This window comes from Lepus europaeus, chromosome 10 (assembly GCF_033115175.1).
Source record: "Lepus europaeus isolate LE1 chromosome 10, mLepTim1.pri, whole genome shotgun sequence".
NCBI lineage: Eukaryota > Metazoa > Chordata > Mammalia > Lagomorpha > Leporidae > Lepus > Lepus europaeus.
Window position 1 is genome coordinate 67,081,731 of NC_084836.1, and position 22,066 is coordinate 67,103,796.

General features: G+C 44.7%; 1 protein-coding gene across 3 annotated transcripts in view; it reads left to right on the plus strand.

The window, feature by feature from the left end:
• Nucleotides 1-22,066, plus strand: part of LOC133768751 (cyclic AMP-dependent transcription factor ATF-7) — a 111,706-nt gene that overhangs the window by 56,825 nt on the left and 32,815 nt on the right. For 2 of the 3 annotated variants that reach the window (XR_009867069.1, XM_062203567.1), the window contains exon 3: nucleotides 17,632-17,728. The exons of the other annotated variant lie outside the window; for it this stretch is intronic. Coding sequence is in view for 1 of the 2 variants with exons in the window: in XM_062203567.1 (XP_062059551.1) it covers nucleotides 17,632-17,728 (97 nt within the window). In the remaining variant the exon portion in view is untranslated. The remainder of the gene's footprint in view (nucleotides 1-17,631; nucleotides 17,729-22,066) is intronic. 3 annotated transcript variants of the gene reach the window in all.

The window sequence follows — 22,066 nt, forward strand, 5'->3', positions numbered from 1 at the left end:
CATAAAGAGAACAGCAGATGTGAAAGATTGAAGCTGTGTGATGTGTTCAGAAAAAAAATGCAGGTAACTTGATATTGACAAAGTATAAGCTGTGGTGGTGATCAACAGGAGATGAGGCTGGGCCGGGACAGTCTCCCAGCCCGTGTTCTGTTGGATCACTGTGACTGTTATTCTTAGGCAGCATAGATTCCATTCTTTTCCTCTGCCTTCATGCCTTCTTTTAATGTAGACCACTAGTCACTGGCCAACGTCTAAAAAATACCTTTTGTGCCTAAAAAGCAAACACCCTACATTGAAGGACTTTCTTATGTGCCTCCTCTGATAAAAATAAAGTTACTTCATCAAAACTTTCCAGGTTGGAGTGAGCACTTGGCTTGTGGTTAAGATGACTATTAGGATACCCCCATACCATATTGGAGTACCTGAGTTTGAGTCCCAGCTCTGCTCCTGATTCCAGCTTCCTGCTAATGCCCACCCTGGCAGCCAGCAGGTGATGGCTCGAGTGACTGGGTCCCTCCACCCGTCAGAGGACCCAGATTGAGCTCTGGCTACAGCCCCTGGTAGGGTCATTGCAGGCATTTGGGGAGGGAGCAGATAGCAGGAGAGTGTACTCTCTCTCTCTCTCTCTCTCTCTCTCTGCCTCTCAAACAATAAAATTTTTAAAACTTTCCAAATTAGACACAAAGATCACCAAGCAGCTGAATATGTCAACAAATCAGGCTAGGAATTTTTTTTTCTGGATTAAATTAAGGAGGCAAAGGCAGAATCAGAGTATACTACCAGTTTGTGGTTTATTCAGGAGCCCTGCCAAACCATTTGAGCCATTGTTTTTGCCCATTTCTTTATTAAACTGTACCCTATTATGTGGCTACTGAGTTTCTGGACACTTAAGCTTTGATAGCTTGAAGCAGAATTTTCGGGTTATTTTTGAAGTGAGTGTACATGTATGTCCTTGTTGCTCCGACTGTCAATTAAGTGCTTAGTTTTACAGAGTAAAGTCTGGATCCTTCCTTCCTTCAGATCTCCTTTTGGCCTCTTTCAGTACTAAATTATATAAGCCTTTAAAGATAGGAGAGAGTTCTGGTTATTGTAAGGGTTAGTTTTAGGATTTTAGAGTTTGAAGAAGCCAACGTAGCAGCTGTTTAAAAGCAGAAAAGAGTTTTATTGAAGACGGGACAGCATAGCAGAGGAAAAAAGTAAGGTCCACACCCAGGCAGTGAGCAGCAGCAGCCTGTCTAAGCTGTTTGTTGGGAGGGGGCCATGCAGACATGCAGATTCACATCCACTCCAGTAAGATGCCTTTGAATGGGCAGAAGACCCTTATTTGCAATGTATGATCTTGTCATTTGGTTATGTCCAGGGCAAGCAGGCAGCTCTAAAAGTCAGAGCTGGCAGAGTTTTAGGTCATAAAATGCTATGGGGACGTCCTCAGGGTCTTTCCTAATTGGGGCTCAGTTTGCCTGGTTTGAAGGTAGCAATTTGTGTCCCAGTGACCTATGAAGTCCAAACATTAGGCTCCATATTTTCTTCAATAGCTCTGCTCAGTTCATGGTAAGCATTCAAAAACTCCTACACTCAGAAGTACTGACTATTGCTTTTCCACAATGAGATTTTCAGCTGCTCAAGCCAAAAGCTTGGTATAGTAGAGTTTCCTCACTTGGTGGTTAAAGTCTATACTTTGCTGAATTTTTAAAGGTTTATTCATTTTATTTGAAAGGCAGAGGTAGAGAGAGAGAGTGCACTTCCCTCTGCTAGTTTACTCCCTAAATGGCCTCAACAGCCAGGAATGGGCCAGGCCCAAGCAGGAGCCAGGAGCTTCATCTGGATCTCCCACATGGGTAGCAGGGTCCCAAACACTTGGAACATCTTCCACTTCTTTCCCAGGTGCATTAGCAGGGAGCTGGATCAGAAGTGGAGCAGCTGGGACTGCATTGCAGACAGCAGCTCAACTCACTGTGCCATGATGCTGATCCTAAGGGATGTACTTTTCACACTGTATCTTTCTCCTTCCCCCCCACTTGTGAGATAAAGGAATTATACCATATGCTGTGTAACAAATTAAAACATAGAAGTTATTGGGCCAGCACTGTGGCCTAGTGGGTAAAGCCACCGCCTGTATTGCCAGCATCACATATGGACACCAATTCGAGTCCCAGCTGCTCCACTTCCGATCCAGCTCTCTGCTATGGCCTGGGCAAGCAGTAGAAGATGGTTCAAGTTCTTGGGCCCCTGCACCCACACAGGAGACCTGGAAGAAGCTCCTGGCTCCTGGCTTCAGTTTGACACAGCTCCGGCCATTACTGCTGACTGGGGAGTGAACCAGCAGATGAAAGATCTCTCCCTCTCTCTTTCTCTCTTTCTGTCTCTCTGCCTCTCCTCTCTCTGTGTAACTCTGACTTTGAAATAAATAAATCTTTATAAAAAATAAAAATACAAAATAAAAGAAGTTATTTGGTATGTTTTTCAAGGATTGAATCTCGTAGTATTCTAATAAGAATTTATGAAAAGATGAGATTAAAAATATAGATGCATAGTGTCAACAAGAACTTAATAGGGTTGTATGATAATTATTTTGATTTTTTTTTTTAAAAAAAGCTTTCCATGTTTTGTTAAGAACTACAGTTCTCCCTCTGGGAATTCTTACGGTTTACCCCCACACACACATACACACACACACACACACTCAGTGGCTCCATCTGGAAAGTAGAGTACTAAAAGGTCTGACATTAGGCAAGAGCTGTAGAGAAAGCAATTAGCCATGCACTGACGCAGGATGGAATCTGGCTGAATTGCTGTTGGGATTTCTTTGCTCCTACCCTCTAGACTTTTAAAGTTTGTTGAGCATTTAATCCATCCAAGTAAGTAGCTGCCATCTAAGGAAAGATAATGCATTTGTCCTTGTTAATTCTTAAGCATGGTTCCCAAGAGTGCCCTGGAATTTCATAAGGAGCCAGACACCAGGTGCTGAGGGAGAGGGGCAGTCAGGAGTAAGAAAAGGTGCAGCTCCACTAGAACTCCATTCTGCAGTGCAGAGTGATCTTCACCTGCCTCAGCCTGAAGGGCAACATCACAGGATGCCTCTCTCTTACTATTTTGTTTTTCCCAAAAACCCAGTTTAGAGCCAATGTTTCCAAGAAACACTGGGGCAGTAGGTGATGATGAGATAGAATAATTCATTTGGTATACTATGTGAAAGTGGAAATCTGCATTAAGGTACAGTTGATGAATATTCATGAAGATGTAGAATAAGATACTTCTTTGTATTCCATTTCTTGGTTCCTTAGATAGGAAATCAAAAAGAAGCTGTAGTCAGGCATGGTTTCAGCTGAAGTACCTGAGAATAGTTTAAAACTGTGTGAACACTTGTAACACAGAAAGTCCTTGAATAAGACTGTCCTGGCTGCTCCACTTCCGGTCCAGCTCTCTGCTATGGCCTCAGAAAGCAGTAGAAGATGGCCCAAGTCCTTGGGCCCCTGTACCCGCATGGAGACCAGGAAGAAGCTCCTGACTCCTGGTTTCAGGTCAGCGCTCTGGCCGTTGCGGCCGTTTGAGGAGTGAACCAGCAGATGGAAGACCTATTTCTCTGTGGCTCTCCCTCTGCTTCCTCTGCCTCTCTGCTTCCTCTGCCTCTCTGTAACTCAGCCTTTCAAATAAATGCATCTTAAAAAAAAAAAAAAAAAAAAAAAGGGTCGGCCCCAGCTCACTAGGCTAATCCTCCGCCTGCAGCACTGGCACATTGGGTTCTAGTTCCGGTCCAGTCGCCAGTTCTGTCCTGGTTGCTCCTCTTCCTGTCCAGCTCTCTGCTATGGCCCGGGAAGGCAGTGGAGGATGGCCCAAGTCTTTGGGCTCTGCACCCGCATGGGAGACCAGGAGAAGCACCTGGCTCCTGGCTTCAGATCAGCGTGGTGCGCCAGCCGCAGCGCGCCGGCCGCAGTGGCCATTGGGGGTGAACCAACAGAAAAGGAAGACCTTTCCCTCTGTCTCTCTCTCTCACTGTCCACTCTGTCTGTCAAAAAAAAAAAAAAAAAAAAAAAAAAAAAAGACTTTCCACAGCTAAGCAAGTTTTTTAAGGCCCTAGATTCTTTCTGCCTCTCTGCTACACCATTTTAGCATTTACTTTTTTTTTTTCAAAGATTTATTTTATTTCTTTGAAAGGAAGAGTTACAGAGAGATAATGGGTGAGAAACAGAGAATGAGATATCTTCCATCCACTGGTTCATTCCCCAAAATGGTCACAACGGCCATACCTGGGCCAGGCTGAAGCCCATGTGGCTGCAGGAACTGAAGGACTTGGGCTATCCTCCACTGCTTTCCCAGGTGCACCAGGAGGGAGTGGGATCAGAAGTGGAGCAGTCAGGACTTGAACTGGTGCCCATATGGGATGCTGACATTCCAGGCATCAGCTTTACCTACTACACCACAATACTGGCCCCTAGCATTTAGCTTTTAATCCTGATTCTTATTGTCTCACTATTAGAGAGTGAGAAAACAAGAAGAGATGGTGCCAGGAGCTTTCCTCTTCTAGCTTCCCCTATTTTTATAAGGAGACAGAAGCTTCCCCAGAAGTGGTGCCTACCACCTCTCTCCAGTAGATCTCTGTATTTCACTGGCCTGAACTCTGTGGCGAGTTTAAGCCTCGCTGCAGAGGCTGGTAAAGTGTGTACTGTTTTAGAGTAATTGCACCCAATTTAGTTTATGTTCTTATGGGAGAAAAAAATCATAAGTGAATACTATTAAAAAGAGAAAAAGGGTAGGCATTTGGACTAGCAGTTGGGATGCCTGCTTCCCATATTGGAGTGCCTAGCTGTGGCTTCTGACTAGCTTCCTACTCATGTGGACCCTGGGAGGCAGCAGTGATGGGTCAGATGACTGGGTTCCTAACTCTCACATGGGAGACCCAGATTGCATTCCCAGCTCCCTGGTCTCACCAGGCCTAGCCGCAGCCACTGCAAGCATTTGGAGAATGCACCAGCAGGTGAGAGCCAGCTCCCTTTCTGCCTGTCCTGGTCTGTTTTCCTGTCTCTGCCCTTCCTATAAATAAATAAGGAAAAATTAAAACAAAAAAATCTAACCTTTCCCAACCTAAACTGGTAAGGAATAATACTTATAATAGTCTATGCCTTATCAATACATAGGTAATAACATTTCAAAATGCCCCCATCTCCACAGATGCCTGAAACCATGGATAGTATTGAACCCCCTATATGTACCATATACATACATACCTATGATGAAGCTTAATTTAAAAGTTAGGCACAATAAAAGATTAACAGAAGTATCTAGTGATAAAATAGGACAATGTACTATAAAGAAGTTATGTGGATGTGGTCTTGTTCTCAAAATATCTTATTGCATAGTAGATCTTTACAGTCCCGGCATGTAATTCTTTCTCCAGAACTTTCACCTTTCAACTTGAAGGCAGCCCTTCTCTGTTTCTCTTTGGCATATCCAAATTGCCAGAATCACTACTTCTATAACTTGGGGCCACTGTTAAGTAAATGAGGGTTACTTGAACACAAGCCCTATAGTTCCTTGACAGTCAGGTAACCAAGACAGCTACCAGTGACCGATGGATGGGTAGCATATTTAGGGAGAATTCTGTGGACAAAGGGATGATTCATCTCCTGAATGAGATGGAGCAGGGCAAGACAGTGAGATTTCATTAACACTGCTTAGAAGGGCGTCAGTTTAAACTTAGGAATTGTTTATTTCTGAGATTAGTGATTTAATATTTTCAGTCTTCGACTGACCACGGGTGACTGAAACCATGGAAAGTGAAACCACAGATAAGAGGATTCTGCTACGCCTCCTCTTTCCTACACTGCCAGTCCCTGTTGGAGTTGGCCTGTTTGACCTTTGAATCTCAGTGTGCTTTCTGTTGTGATGTATTGGGCATCTGCAACTTACTTCGTGTGAGACACCACCCATGGGGTTCATGAATTTTCACATTTGTCATAAGTAGGAGGGAACAAGGAACCAAAATATAAATGAATGGCTGGGTATTGCTGAGTGCTTAAAACTTACGCTTCTTAGAAGAATGGTTATATCCCTGGCCAGTGTGAAGTAGAATATTGCAGTTATATTCATCTTAGATCATAACTATGAAGACTCAACCGTTCAACGTGGACTGCATCGTTAATATTCTTTTACTATTGCCGTGTCTCTGACTTGCTTCCTTGATTGTAACATACCCTTCCAGATATTCCAGGGCACGCTGTATTTTTTTCTTTTGTTTGTGTAAGGGCACAGTTTATAAAAGAAAGAATCTAATTCCTAACACTGTTTGGCACCTATATGATGCTGATATTCTGCCTATAAAATTCAAGTACCGGGGGCTGGCGCTGTGGCACAGTGGGTAAAACCGCCACCTGAGGTGCCGGCATCCCATGTGGGTGCTGGTTCGATTCCTGGCTGCTCCACTTCCAATCCGGCTCTCTGCTGTGGCCAGGGAAAGCAGTGGAGGATGGCCCAAGTCCTTGGGCTCCTGCACCCCACCCAAGTGGAACCCAGAAGAAGCTCCTGGCTCCTGATTTAGGATCGGCGCAGCTCCAGCTGTTGCAGCCATATGGGGAGTGAACCAGTGGATGGAGGACCTCTCTGTCTCTCTCTGCCTCTGCCTCTCAGTAACTCTGGCTTTCAAATAAATCTTTAAAAAAAAAAAAAAATTCAAGTACCGGTAATCCTAAAAGAAAATGCTCAAAGGAGGTGGTTAAAATGACCACTGCTGTTAAAATGACCACTGGAATGATGCTGTTTATAAATTGGCATTTTTTGCACAGGGCATTTTAGTTGGCAACAAAATAGTGAATTGACCCATGCAGTTGTGGCACCCATGTCCTTCGCTACAACAGCAAGTATAATTCTAGCAAACTGGAATTGTGTTAGCTACCTTTCTATAACAAAGAGAATCTGGTGTTGCACAGTGTTGGGAGGAAGATACACCAATTCTCACTTATTTGTGTAACGAAATTTACTTTGGAAATGCAGATGGAAAGCCATCAGATGTTTTTGAAAGTATGTCCTGTTAAGATCTTAGCACCTAAGAATGATAAAGGCTTTCAACAGTTATTCTCATCCCACTCTATAAAATTTTACCCAATCACTGAAGCAGGAATTTGTCAGCTGCCAGAATCTCCTATTTAAAGATACACAAGCAGCCTTCCCCCAAAAAGCAAATTCCTCAGTGCACAAACGAATTTACTGTAGGTGCCAGTTGGTGTAGTGTTTTCCTCTTCTGTTTAGTTTGCCTGCCTCATTCCTGTGACAACATTTTCTCTTAGGGTATTTTGGGAAGAAGTTTCCTGTTCTTATTTTCCCTCTATAAATTACCTTGCTCACACATGCAGCATACGAGCGGCTGCTGCTGCGGGTGTATTTATTTGTTGAACAGCTCTGTGCTCTGAAATGATTCATTCAAGAACCATGAAGCATTCAAAGCAGGATGTGTGACTCACTTAGTAAACAGCCGCATCGTGAAGTAGAGAGCTGGAGTCTAGGACTGACTCAGGTAGAACTGGAAGTTATGCTGGCTTTGGGGTATGTGTGTGCATGTATTTAGACTCTTCCCTTCTCCCTGTCCTGCTTTCCTAAACATGAATGATATCGGCCGCCGGGATTAGAAGCTCTGCAGTGAGGGGGAAAAGACTTGCCAAGACTATTGGAGAAGCCTTGCCAAGACTGTTGCACACCTCCCTAAAAGTTTCTTCTTTTAGAATCCTTGTGTGTGTGTAATCGAAGTGCTTAGATCATGTTCAGAAGAGCAGTTACTCTTCCCACTTCCTGCCCAGCAGTCCTGTCACTGCGTCCTAGAGCCTGCTCCCCACAGTGTCTCAGGTTTCTGTGGCCTTCTCAGACCATTTTCTTTTGTCAAAATGTGCCCCAGCGTAGGTAGTGTAGTAGAGGAAAGCTGTTCTGTTCAGAAGCACTGCCAAGCCCAGAAACTTTGGGAAAAGGGATATTCAGGTTTCAGCATATCGCAGATGTAAGCTCAATTCCTTGTATTGTTCCTTGATAATTTAGGCATTCAAGGCTCATTTCCTAGAAGCTAAAGAAATCTGATTGTCTCCTTCCCCGTCTGTTCTTCTGAAACGCGGGAAGGGACTTGAATTCATTGTAGGTCAGGATATAACAGCATTTTTAAATGTGAGGCAAATCCACACGGAAACTTGAGTTGTGGTGGCCAAAAACAACATTTCAGGAATGAATCTGGCTAGGAGTTGAGTGCATATTGCACGAAAATGCCATTGGTCACAATGCTTTACCAAGGATCTAGCTTGAAACGGTAACATTCCTAATGCCCATATGCTTGTGCCTGGCTTAAAGTCAAAAGGCAAAAATTGAGCTTTAGTTTGGCCTGAATCGTCTTTTTGGTTTTTTTCAGCGCTACTATTTCAAAATACTTTCAGGCACCAGTCTAAGTAGGCTTAGGGAAAGAACTGTCTCTAAACATTGAGAGTTAGTCCTGCAAAGAAAAGTTACTTTTTTACTACAGTATCTGTTTTCCTTCAGATTTAAAAAGGGAAAGAGAAAGGAACTAGCTCAACACTTGCTGCATGCCAGGCAGTATGCCGTTTTACAGAACTTTTTTCATTAAAAAGGTTAAGAGCAGAGGAATATGTGTGAAAGTCTTCTGAGGTGCCTGAAACATTTCCTATCTCGGTTTGCGTGGTATTACATAGGTGCATGTACACATAAAAATTTGCTGAGGCACACACTAAAGATTTGTGCATTGCTATACACCTCCATTTAAAAACTAAAAATCATAAGACTTTATTCTTTGAAATGTATTCCTAATTTATAGTTCCCACCATTTTTGTACTTCATCAAGCCTTTCCTAACTCCTCACTGAGCTCTGTTCAGTTAGTTTTCTAGGAGGTAGGATTTTAGATTCCCCTATTACAGGAAGATGAATGGGAATGAAGTATCTTAGAAATGGAAAATTGTTACAAAACTCTATGTGCCCTGTCTATTCTGGAGCTAATACCAGTTTTTCTTTTTAATTTATTTTTTAAAGATGTATTTATTTGAGAAGCAGAGTTACAGATAGACGGGGGGAGAGGGGACGGTGGAGAGAGAGAGGGAGAGAGAAAGGTCTTTTATCCACTGGTTCACTCCCCAGATGGCCGCGATGGCCAGAGCTGAGCCAGGCTAGAAACCAGGAGCCAGGAGCTTCTTCCAGGTACTTGGGCCGTCTTCCACTGCTTTCCTAGGCCATTAGCAGGGAGCCAGATCAGAAGTGGAGCACTCAGGACTCGAACCTGGGCTGATTCAGGATGGCAGCACTTGCAGGCAGAGGCTTAACCTACCATGCCACAGTGCCAGCCCTGCTAATACCAGTTTTCACATTGACTCCCTCATAATTCCTAACATTCTCTTTAATGCTTCTTAACATTTATAAAACTAAGAAAATCTTTCTTCTTCTATTTTTCCCCCTCCATGAGGGAGTGAATATCAGAGGTAGCCAAAATCACTTTGATTAGCTGCTTTGGTGTTAATCTCTTTATTACTAATAGAGCGGTACATGAGAATGCCATTTAATGTGTTCTCCCTATTACCGTGCCTCTGTCTCCATCCTCCTAATTCCTCTCCTGCGGATTTGCAGATTTGTAGTGCATCAGCCATTTTATAAAATGAGATTGGGAGTTTTCTGCCTGTGTTGTTTTTCCTTCCAAGTTTCAGGTCCAAAAACATGTGTTGGCAGTCTGGCAAAGGAAACTTAAAAACAGCCTTTTCTTCTTCTTTCTTTCTCCAACATAGCAGGGTTTCTTTTTTTCTTCTTTTTTCTCTGTAGCAGCGTTTCTCAATGGAAGCACAGTAGACATTTGGTGTGGATAATTCTTTGCTTACTGTCCTGTGCATTATTCGGTATTTATGATCATTCCAAGCCTCTATCCCCAGTAGCATCCCTCACAGTTGTGACAAGCAAAAGTGGCTATGAATGTTTCAGGGGTGGAGGGGAGTGGCAGAGTTGCCTCTGGTAGAGAACCACTGCTATATAGTATAAATTTGGATAGGAAGATTCATGACTGGCACATGATTAAAATTCCATGGGCTCTTCAAACTCTACTAGCTGGATTAGAGCTATCCAAAAGAAATGTGATGCAGGAGCTATCTTTGTGGTGCAGCATGTTAAGCCACCATTTGCAATGCCCTCATTCCACATCAGGGTGGTCGTTCTAGTCCTGACTGCTCCACCTCCAGTCCAGCTTCCTGCTAATGTACCTGGGAAGGTAGTGCCACATAGGTACTGCCACCTATGTGGAAGGTGCTAATAGAGTTCCTGGCTCCTGACATCTGCTTAGCCCAGACCTAGATGTTGTGGCCATTTGAGAGTAGACCAGTGGGTAGAAGATCTCTCTCTCTCTCTCTGTCTCTCCCTCTCTCATTGTGCCTTTCAAATATATTTATATTGCAAACCACAAATGTGAGCCACATATATAATTTGAAAACTTCTAATAGCCATGTTAAAAAGCAAACAAATGAAATTAGTTTTTGTTTTTGGTTTTTTTTTTTTTTTTTAATTTTTGATAGGCAGAGTGGACAGTGAGAGAGAAACGAGAGAAAGGTCTTCCTTTTGCCGTTGGTTCACCCTCCAATGGCCGCCGCGGTAGCACGCTGCGGCCGGCGCACCGCGCTGTTCTGATGGCAGGAGCCAGGTGCTTCTCCTGGTCTCCCATGGGGTGCAGGACCCAAGCACTTGGGACATCCTCCACTGTACTCCCTGGCCACAGCAGAGAGCTGGCCTGGAAGAGGGGCAACCGGGACAGGATCGGTGCCCCGACCGGGACTAGAACCCGGTGTGCCAGCGCCGCAAGGTGGAGGACAAATGAAATTAGTTTTAATAGTACATTTTATTGGGGTGGACATTGTGGCACAGGAAGCTAAGCTACCACCTGGTTGCATGTACCCCATTTTGGAGAGCCAGGACAAATCCTGGCTACTCTGCTTCCAGTCCAACTCCCTGGTGATGCACCTGGGAAGCAGCAGATGATGACTCAAGTTCTTGAGTTCCTGCCATTCATGTGTGAGACCCAGATGGAGCTCCTGGCTCCTGGCTTTAGCCTGGTCCAGACCCTACTGTTGTAGCCATTTGGGGAGTGAACCAGCAGATGGAAGATATCTCTCTGTGTCTCCCTCTATATCTGCCTCTCTGTTACTGTGCCTTTTAAATAAACAAAACTTTAGTGGAGGATTAAGCTTGTGGTCATAAAGTAAGTTGAAAGTATGTCATTGTAAAAATTAGAAGAAAAGTAAGAAAAGAAGGAAGAAGGAGGGTGAAAAGTATCATTATGTCCTTAAAACTGTGTATATGAACTACATGAAATCTGTTCCCTTCATATAAATTTTTTTTAAAGGTAAAAAGAAGAGAAAAAAGGCACTGTTGTGGCTCAGCCGGTTAAGCCACTGGCTGTGATGGCCCATATGGGCCTCGGTTCAAGTCCCAGGTGCTCCATTTTCAATCCAGTTCCCTGCTAATGTGCCTGGAAAATCAGTGGAGGATGACCCACGTACTTGGGCCCCTGCTACCCACATGGGAGACAGGGATGGAGTTCACCAGGCTCCAGGCTTCAGCCTGGCCCAGCCCTAGCCATTGCAGCCATTTGGGGAGTGAACCAACAGATGGAGGAGCTCTCTCTCTCTCGCTCTCTCTCTCTCTGTAATTGCCTTTCAAGTAAATGAATAAGTTATAAGAAAAAAAAGAAAGAAAAGGTAAAAAAAAAAAAAACACTTTAACTCAGTATATCTGAAATAGTCATTTCAGCATATAGTCAACATAAAAATTATTGAACTAGTTTGTATTCTTTATTGTACTGTCTTTGAAATTCAGTGTATAAATTTCTTTAAAAAATTATTTATTTATTTGAGTGGCAGAGAAACACACAGAAAGAAACAGAGGGAAGGATCTTCCATTACTGGTTCACACCCTAAATGCCTGCAACAGCTGGGACTGGGTCAGGTGGAAGCCAGGAACACAGTTGAGGTCTCCCATATGGGTGGCAGAGAACCAAATATTTGAGCCTTCACCTGCTGCTTCCCAGGGTGCATATTAGCAGGAGGCCAGACTCAGAAGCCAAATCAGGCACTCTGATATGGGGTGGAGGCATCCCAAGCAGTGCTTACCTGCTGTTTATGTCCTTTTCTGGTTCTAATATATGAAAGGCACGCTGGGCTAAACCTAACTCTTCACCTTCCAAGTGGCCTCTGACTTTCAGTTGCTTGACTGTGTTTTTGAAGAAACAGCCTGAAAATACATGAGAACTCCCTGAGCCTGCTCTGATGTTTCCTAAGAAATCATTAAGTGTTCAGTGAATATTCCCTATATGTTTTGGTGCTGCATGTGTATAGCCCAGTGTTGCCAGTACAGTCTGAGTTCAGATTAGCCTCATTCAAGTGCTCACTGGCTGTGTTTGGCTATCATTAATGGATAGTGGAGATCCAAATGATCTTTGTCTCTGGAAAGAGTGCAGATTCGTACATAATGCTTCTTTTCCCCCTTTTATGCTATGAAACTGTCCTGATTCCTTTACTGGAGTAAATGCAATGCTAAATCTTTCTGTGTTTTGATACAAATTCTCTCTCAATATATATTCAAACTGTCATCCTAATCCAGTATGCCTCGGATTCTTCCCAGCCCCATTTTGAAGTTCTACTTATTTATTTAAAAGGCAGAGTGACAAAGACCTTCCAACTAGTGGTTCACTTCAAAATTGCAGTTTAACACGATGTACCACAATGCCTCAACCCTTGCTTTGAATGATACTAGCCCTCTGCTGCCTTGGAGATAGCATCAGAGAGAAAATATAAGGAGCATTCAAAACAATAGCCAGATTGGCATTTACTTTGACAAAAAGCTTCAGTAAACTTTTATTCTTCCTCTTCTGCCCTAGAACACAAGAGTTACGTTAGAAATAGCAGAGAGATTACTAGAGCCAAGACACTATTAGTGTCCTGCTCCTTAAAACTCAAAAATATATGAGAGTGGGCATTTGGTCTAGCAGTTAAGGTGCCAGTGTATCAGAGTGTCTGGTTCAACTCCCAGCTCCAGCTGATTCTAACTTCTTTCCAATGCAGACTCTGGGTGACGGCAGTAGAGTCTTAAGTAGTTGGGTTCCTGCCACCTACATAAAAGACCTGGATTAAGTTCCCAGCTCCTGGCTTCAGCTTGGGTCAGAGTCAGCCACTGGAGGCATTTGGGGAGTGAGCCAGCAGATGGAAGCTCTCTGTCTTTCTCTGTCTCCCTGGCTTTAAAATTATATATATATATATATATATTTTTTTTTTTTTTTTTTTACAGGCAGAGTGGACAGTGAGAGAGAGAGACAGAGAGAAAGGTCTTCCTTTGCCATTGGTTCACCCTCCAATGGCTGACGCGGCCGGTGCGCTGATCCGAAGGCAGGAGCCAGGTGCTTCTCCTGGTCTCCCATGGGGTGCAGGGCCCAAGCACTTGGGCCATCCTCCACTGCCTTCCCGGGCCACAGCAGAGAGCTGGCCTGGAAGAGGGGCAACCGGGACAGAATCTGGCGCCCCGACCGGGACTAGAACCTGGTGTGCCAGCGCCGCAAGGCGGAGGATTAGCCTGTTGAGCCATGGTGCCAGCCTAAAATATTTTTTTAAGATTTTTTTTTTATTATTCAAAAGACTGAGAGATGAGGGGAAAAGATCTTCCATCTACTGGTTCACTCCCCAAATGGCCACAATGACCAGGAATGGGCCGGGCTGAAGCCAGAAACTCTATCCAGGGCTCCCATGTTGGTAGCAGGGGCCATGGTACTTACTTGCCTCATCTCCTGTTGGTTTCCAGGCACATTAGCAGGGAGCTGGAGCAGAAGCAGAATAGCCAGGATTCAAACCAGTTCTCTGATATGCGATGCCATCATTGCAGGTGACAGTTTAATGCACTGTGCCACAATGCTAGCCCCTTGTTTTTTTTAAATGTATGAAAAAATATTTGATAATATATCTGCTTCTTTATTAATATATTAAATACATTCTAGGGTCCAGTGTAGCACTGGAATCCCAAGATGGTCAGCCATCTGAGTCCTGGCTGCTCCACTTCCGATCCAGCTCCCTGATAATGCTTTCCTGGGAAAGCAGCAGTTCATGGCCCACATCCTGGACCCCTGCACCCATGTAGGAGACCTGGAAAAAAAAAAGCTCCTGGCTTTGGCCTGGCCCAGTGCTAGTCATTGTGGCCATTGGAGAGTAAGCCAGCAGATGGAAGATCTCTCTCTCTCCTTCTCTCTCTCTAACTCTGCCTTTCAAGTAAATAAGTAAATTTTTTTAAAGTTTTTATTTTATTTGAAAGACAGATTTACTGAGAGAGGTAGAGCCACAGAGAGAGAGAGAGAGAATTCTTCCATCCACTGGTTCACTCCCCAAATGACTGTAATGGCCAGTGCTGAGCTGATCCAAAGTCAGGAGCCGGGAGTTTCTTCCAGGTTTCCCACACCAGTGCATGGGCCCAAGTACTTGGGCCATCTTCTGCTGCTTTCGCAGGCCATAGCAGAGAGCTGGATCAGAAGTGGAGCAGCCAGGTCTCGAACCTGTGCCCATATGGGATGCCAGTGCTACAGGCCGGGGCTTTAACACAGTGTTCCACAGCACTGGCCCCATAAATAAATCTTTAAAAAAAAAAAAAAAAAAAATCAGGGGCCGACACTGTGGTGTAGTAGGTAAAGCTGCCCCTAGCCTCTCCCTGCTTTTAAATGAAAAAGTTGGTGTTGGGGTTTAACAATAGAGAAAACTAAAGTTCTTGGCTAATTTTCTCACAATTTATTCAGTTTTGTCTGAATTCATTAGAAACCACCAAAACAGTCTTCTTTTGATTGTTTTACTGCTTGGAATCTTTTTATTTTTATTTTATTTTATTTTATTTTATTTTTTTGACAGGCAGAGTTAGACAGTGAGAGAGAGAGAAAAAAAGGTCTTCCTTCCGTTGGTTCACCCCCAAATGGCCACTGATCCAAAGCCAGGAGCCAGGTGCTTCCTCCTGGTCTCTCATGCGGGTGCAGGGCCCAAGGACCTGGGCCATCCTCCACTGCACTCCCGGGCCACAACAGAGAGCTGGACTGGAAGAAGAACCACTGGTACAGAATCCGACGCCCCAACCGGGACTAGAACCCGGGGTGCCGGTGCCGCAGGTGGAGGATAATCCTAGTGAGCCGTGGCACCGGCCTTTATTTTTTTATTTTATTTATTTATTTATTTATTTTTGAGGGCAGAGACAGACATACTGTTTCCATCGGCTAGTTACTCCCCAAACACCTCCAATGGCTGTAATGAGGTTGAGCAGCTGGGAGCTGGAAACTTGATCCAGGTCTTCCACATGGTTGACAGAGACCCTCTCATTCTATCTCCCAGAGTATGCATTAATAGAAATCTGGAATTGGGAGCAGGAGCTGGGACTCAAACCCAGGTTCTCCAGTGTGGGATGCAGGTTTCTTAACCATAAGACCGCATGACCACCCCAGATCTTGGTACCTTTAATTGAAAAAGTCCCTCTACCCTTGAGGCCTGTGTGCACTACCTAGAGCATTTAACATCATAAGCTGGCTTTAGGGGCCGGCACTGTGGCGTAGTAAGGCAAGCTTCTGCCTGTGGTGCCAGCATCCCATATGGGCACTGGTTCGTGTTTGGCTGCTCCTTCTCTGATCCAGCTCTCTGCTATGGCCTGGGAAAGCAGTGAAAGATGGCCCAAGTGCTTGGACCCCTGCATCCATGTGGGAGACCCGGAAGAGACTCCTGGCTCCTGGCTTTGGATTGGCCCAGCTCCAGCTGGTGCAGCCGTCTGGGGAGTGAACCAGCAGATGAAAGACCTCTCTTCCTGTGACTCTAGCTCTTAAATAAATAAGTAAAATCTTAGCGGGGGGGGGGGGGGGGGGAGCAGGCTTTAGTTGTGAGTCTGGGGATCAGCTACTTTCAGATAAAATAAAGAGGTTGAAACAGTTCAGTGTTGCTTTCCTGACTGGGTAGGAATTAAGCTGGGGCAATGCCTGTGTATTTGGCGTACTGTCAAGAAAAGATGCAGAAAAGAGGGCTAAAGCTATCGTGTTTGACAGGAAGTGCACATCTAAGGAAGAGAGTAAAAAGATGGGCCTAAGAAATTACTATTTAGGGGAACAAAAAGGCAGGCTGGAGTTTGGGAGCCTTTTTGGGGAAAGGGCTACGGATCACAGCAGCATCCAGGCTATTGCTGTGTTGCAGGCGTGTTTGTTTGTTTGTTTGTTTATTTTTGACAGGCAGATTTAGACAGAGAGAGAGAGAGACCGAGAGAAAGGTCTTCCTTCCATTGGTTCATTCCCCAAATGGCCCTTTCGGCCAGCGCGCTGTGCCGATCCGAAGCCAGGAGCCAGGTGCTTCCTCCTGGTCTCCCATGCAGGTGTAGGGCCCAAGCACTTGGGCCATCCTCCACTGCCCTCCCAGGCCACAGCAGAGAGCTGGACTGGAAGAGGAGCAACCGAGACAGAACTGGCGCCCCAACTGGGACTAGAACCCGGGGTGCCGGCTCTGGAGGCGGAGGATTAGCCAAGTGAGCTGTGGCGCCAGCCCACAGGCGTGTTTTAATGAAGGAACATGGCCAGCAGCCTCAAAGGGACTTAGCAGGGAATCATTCTCTTGAATTACTGCTGTTCATCTGTTCCCTTCACCTCCTCCTTTTAAGAGATGGGAGCATAAGTTATTGTCCAGTAACTGTCTCACTTAGTCATAAACTAGGGTAGACTTAGCCTCACCTCTTCATTTTCTTTTCACCCAAACCCCTAAACAAATAGAATCACTATGCCATCTCCTTTTCTCTTCCCTCATCCTGCCTACAGGCTCCTCCCTACTCTTAAAACATGTTTTTTTCTTTTGCTTGCATTTTTATTCTACCATTATACAGCCAGCAGCATTGTACTGGCCCTTTTATGGCTGATGGGGCCCAGGCGGGCTGCCCGATGAGGGGAGACAGCATTTGGCCGATGGGGCTGGTGTGTGCCATTATCGCTGGCCATTGGGCCTCGATCCTCTACAGCTCCATCCTGGCTCATTAAAACCCTGAGCCAAATAGCCGCGCAGGCGCCTGCTACACCACTGCGGGGGCCAGGAAGTTAAATGGTTCTCCTAATCCTGCATAATTTATCTTCCTGTTAGCCCCTCATAAAATAGTCCAATTCAGCCCCACCATGGAGAGCTTCCTTCTGAATTTCCTATTTTTATGATGACCAATGAGTGCCCAGCCTTTCCCTTCTTCTCTCTTTATTATTATTATTAAAAATTGTTTTTCCCTTGTTCACTACGAGTTTGCCTTAATGGTTTTGGGTTTTGTTTTTTTTTTTTTTGTTTTTTTTTTTTTTTTCATTTGGAACCTCCTGCCTAGACTCCATTCACCAGCAATCTGTCCACTCCTCTTGTTTGGACCTGATGTGACAGAGCAGTTGGCACCCTGGTCTCCCCCTGCTCTCCTCCCTGCCTTCTATCACCTTTTCCCCATCCTCTTCCCTTTCCCACCACTTCCAATTTTTTCTCCTTTCCACTCCATCTCGAGTCCCTCTTCCAGGAACAACCTCATCACAGAAGGTTTGTGGGACATTGTAAAAGGTCACTGAATTGGAGTTTGTTTTTTTTCACATCTCCATTTCTGTTCCGTTTCAGAGATTTACAAACGAGGACCACCTGGCAGTTCACAAACACAAGCACGAGATGACATTGAAATTTGGCCCAGCCCGAACGGACTCAGTCATCATTGCAGGTATTTGCTGCCCCAAAGCCACGTGCCTTGATATCACCAGACAGTTAAGATTAATACCAGGGACCAGATGTACTGAGAGCTCTGCTCCCCTCCTCCCATTAAGAGCCCTTATGTGATCTGCATTTAATCAGGAAAAAGGAACACTGAAAGCTCCCAAGTTTCTATTGTGCCCTCCACTCTCAGTTTTTAATAACAAGATCGGGTTCTGTGGTTTTTGAGTGTAGGTGTGCTGAAGTTTTGTTTTAGCTTTTTTCAGTCAATTCCCTCCTTGCTTTCTACTTTTTAAGACTTTGTGTGATTTACAGACACAAGACGCCTTTGACACTCCTCCCTGCCTGCAGCGAAGAGGGGAACAAAAGAAGGCGAAAAGCCGACCTAGCCCGGCTGCTTCTCTTCCACTGGGTGTCAGTTTTCTCCAGCAGGCAGATTGTCAGTTCGTAAATTCAGCTTCCCTTGTGAACCCAGACACCATTGAAGGTACATTTCTAAAGCTCAAACAAGACTTTGAGCCGGCTGGCCTTTGCTAAGCCAGTTTAGGTGAGCTGGACTCTCTCAGCAGTTGTTCTAGGTGTTGTCCTGCTTGCCTGTGCCGCCCTCAGGGGAGCACTCTCAACAACTGCTCTCAAATCCTGTAGCAGCCCTGTCGTGTCATTTTCAGGTAGACAGACACACAAACCACTGTGGGCTTTTCCTTTTGAAGTCACAAGAGGTTCTGATTTAGTTCAAGTTAAGCAGCTGCATTTGCTCAGTAAGGTATTTAGATGGTGGTTATCAATCAGTTATAACTCAGGTAAGGAGCAGTCTTCTATGAGCTAAAATGCTACCTAGACATGGAGAAGAGCCAGAACCTCCTCTCCATACTTCTACATGCAATGAAAGACACGTGCCCTTACAGATCTATTCCTTATTAACTCGGAAAATGTTTATTGAGTATCTACTGTGAGCACCAGGTACTTTGTTTGCTAAGAGCATGTAGATTTATAATCTCAGAGAAGAGGACATCAGTAGAGCCATTGCCATCAATGGTCCTTAAAAAAATGTGGGCGAGATCTTAGGGGAGAATGGGAAAGTGTGAGTATAGGAGTCTAGGTAGGTAAAAGTGCTTCATTAAGTCAGGGCCTGTGTACCTAAAAAAAATTTCATGTGTACAGACAAATACAAGTGAATAATAAAACAATATGAATACTAAGAGAATTAGTGTTAAGTAGCATCAATAAAGAAAGTTTGTAAGAGGTGCATTCAGGCAAGGTTATCAAGTTGGAGAGGTTATTCCAAGTGTGTGGGTGGGCCAGTGCCCAGTCTTCAGGGACCGTGAGAGATGTTGCCACAGGGCAGTCTCGAGAAGAAAAAGCACTCTTGTGTTATCTGCAATCAGCTTTGAAGTGCATTTGACTTCAGGTGTCCTATCTGGGTTGATAATTCTCCCATCTCCAATGAAGACCTGGCAAGTCACGTGTTGAACAGTTTTGCTTGACCTTCATTCATATCTTCCTGTCAGTGACTGAACTTAGCCTCTTACTCCTCTAAACTGGCTCCTTCCTCTGTGGTCACTGATGCCAGTATCCTTGGAACTGGAGTTGTCTTATTCAGATTTCTGCTGTCCTGTTCCCTCCTTTTTTTTCTGTTACTACCCTCTTTATGCTTGGATTCCTCCAAAGTTTTCTACCTGGCCTCCTTGACTAGTCTTTCATTCTAATCCATCTTGCATTCTTTCAAACTAGTCTTCCTTAAATTCAACTCTTGTGATCAAAACCTGTCCTTATCTTCCTGCTTTCTCTTACTTTAAGGCTATTTGTACTTGAGTTTCCAGGTTCTTCACAGTCCTTGTACCCAGCCAACTTTATACACAGCTTAAAAGTGTAAAATGATTCTTTTGGTCTACACACACCTTTTCTCCCTCATCCATACATGGTGCCCAGTTCCATTCCTTTCTCTGTGCCTTCTATCACATTACTCCTCTTAGTCTCTATATGGTCTCTCTTTCTACCATTTGAAGCAGGAGTGTGGGGAACCAGTTTTCTCCCAGGGGCTATTTGGATATTTATAACATCATTCGCAGGCCATATGATATTATCATCTTAAAAATTAGCCTGCTATAGATGTATTGAATTTTGAGTCCTGCCTGTGATTGCCTTGGCAGGGCCAGACCAAATGATTCCAGGGACCACATACGGTTATGGGCCGGACGTTCCCCGCTTGTGATCTAAAGACATTCCCTAAGGCATAGCTTATGATTGCCTTTTTCATTTTAAAGATTTATTTATTTATTTGAAAGGCAGAGTTACAGAGAGAGAGAGAGACAGAGGGAAGAAAGAGGTCTTCCGTTTGCTGGTTCACTCCCCAAGTGGCCTCAACGGCTGGAGCTAGGCTGATCCAAAGCCAGGAGCCAGGAGCTTCTTCTGGGTCTCCCACATGGGTGCAGAGGCCCAAGTACTTGGGCAACAGAAGGAAGCCTGATTGGAAGTAGAGCAGCTGGGACTTGAACTGCACCTATTGTGGGATGCTGGCACCACAAGTGGTGGATTTACCCACCACACCACAGCGCCAGCTCATATTTATTCATTTGAAAGGCAGAATTACCGAGAAAGAGAGAGAGATTCTCCATCTACTGATCCACTCCCCAAATTGCCAGAACAGCCAGGGCTGGGCCAGGCCAAAACCAGGAGCCAGGAGCTTCTTCTGGGTCTCCCAAAGGGGTGCAGGGGCCCAAGCACTTGGCCATCTTCTACTGTTTTCCTGGCACATTAGCAGGGAGCTGGATCAGGAAAGGAGCAGCCAGGATACAAACCAGTGCCCATATGGGATGCTAGCACTGCAGACGGCAGCTTTAACACATTGCACCACAGCGCTGGCCCCACCATTTCATTTCTTGAAATCTGTCCTAACTACTGTGTCATTACTGTGTCTTTATTTAATTTCGGCAGTAATGTTACTCTTGCTCTACATGGCACTTGCTTTTGTATGCTGTTATGCCGTCTATGTGTGTTACTTTTGTTTCCTAACTAGGAAACATTCTCTTAAGCTTCCAGGGCGTGTCTTATATTTGGATAGTACTCCTGTACTCCTGTCCCTCCCCTAAAAACACACACACACGTATGCATGCAATGCCATATTCCGTGAACACCTACAATTCCTTAGGAAACATCAGAGCAGACTCAGGGTTTTCTCATATATCTTCAGGCTGTTTGTTCAGAAACCAGTGCCAGTTACAGTAAGAGGCTACCTGGAAGGTGAGGAGTTAGGTGTAGCACAGGGGAGCCTTTAAAATATTAGAACCAGAAATGAACATGTACCAGCAGGTATGGGACAGATGTGCATGAGCCTTAGGTCAGAAGTCCAGAAGTCCCTCTTCTGCCATGGCCCTGCCCTTAGCTGCCCCTTCCTGTTACACTTGAGCTGTGATTTTGTGTGTGCCCTTACTGAAGTACTCTCTAAGTATAAAGGATGATATTACCTCTGCTCACCCAGAGAAGAAGGGAGAGTAGCTTAATCGTTAGCCAACCCAAACTGCCAGAAAACCTTTTAAAACTATTTTGGGAGGTAGTGGTAACTTTTCTAAATGTCCCAATTCAGAAGAGGTTTTGTTTAAATTTTTTTTAAAATGCTGTTTCGTTGGAAAAATCCCACTGGATAATAATGTTTCCAATTGATCATGCTACAAAGAGCGATTTTAACCTCAGGTTTCAACCCTTAAATATAATAAGTATAATGTAAATATTGTTCTGTTTCTGTTAGTGTTTATAATGTGGGGTATGAGATGAATCCCTGAGGTGAGGAGCATGTGAGAAAACCATTATAATAAAGTTAGGTTCAATTCCAAAAACCAGGATGGGGAGAGAGAAGTTCCAGTCTACAATTCAGGCTGCTGGAAAAGTTTCCAGTGATACCACAGCCTTCCTCTTCCAAGGGCAGTGGCACTGGGTTGAGGAAAGATTTATACAGCCCCTGTGGGGATATTGTGGCTGGCAAATCTAAATTCAAATATCCTGGTTTCCGGAATTTACTCTGGGCGCGGGTCTCTGTGAAATGAGCCCTATTGTCTGCAGTTTCCTTTTCTAGTTCATGTTTGCTGTCTTACTCCCCTTCCCCTGGATTTGCCTGGCTTGCCTTCAGAAGGTAACAGACCCCTATCTCAGGCACAACTTCTCGTCTGGTTGTGCCAGCAGGCACATGCAGCCATCTGATGCTCTCTGTCTGCGCTTCGTTAGGCTTGAACATCCATCTGCTTATGCCTGCTCACTTCAGATCTAGCAGGGAGTAAACTTGGACAGGAAATATTGTTGAATTGTACTGGACATTCACATCTGGAGGCGTTCTCCTTCACCTGCATGGGTGGTT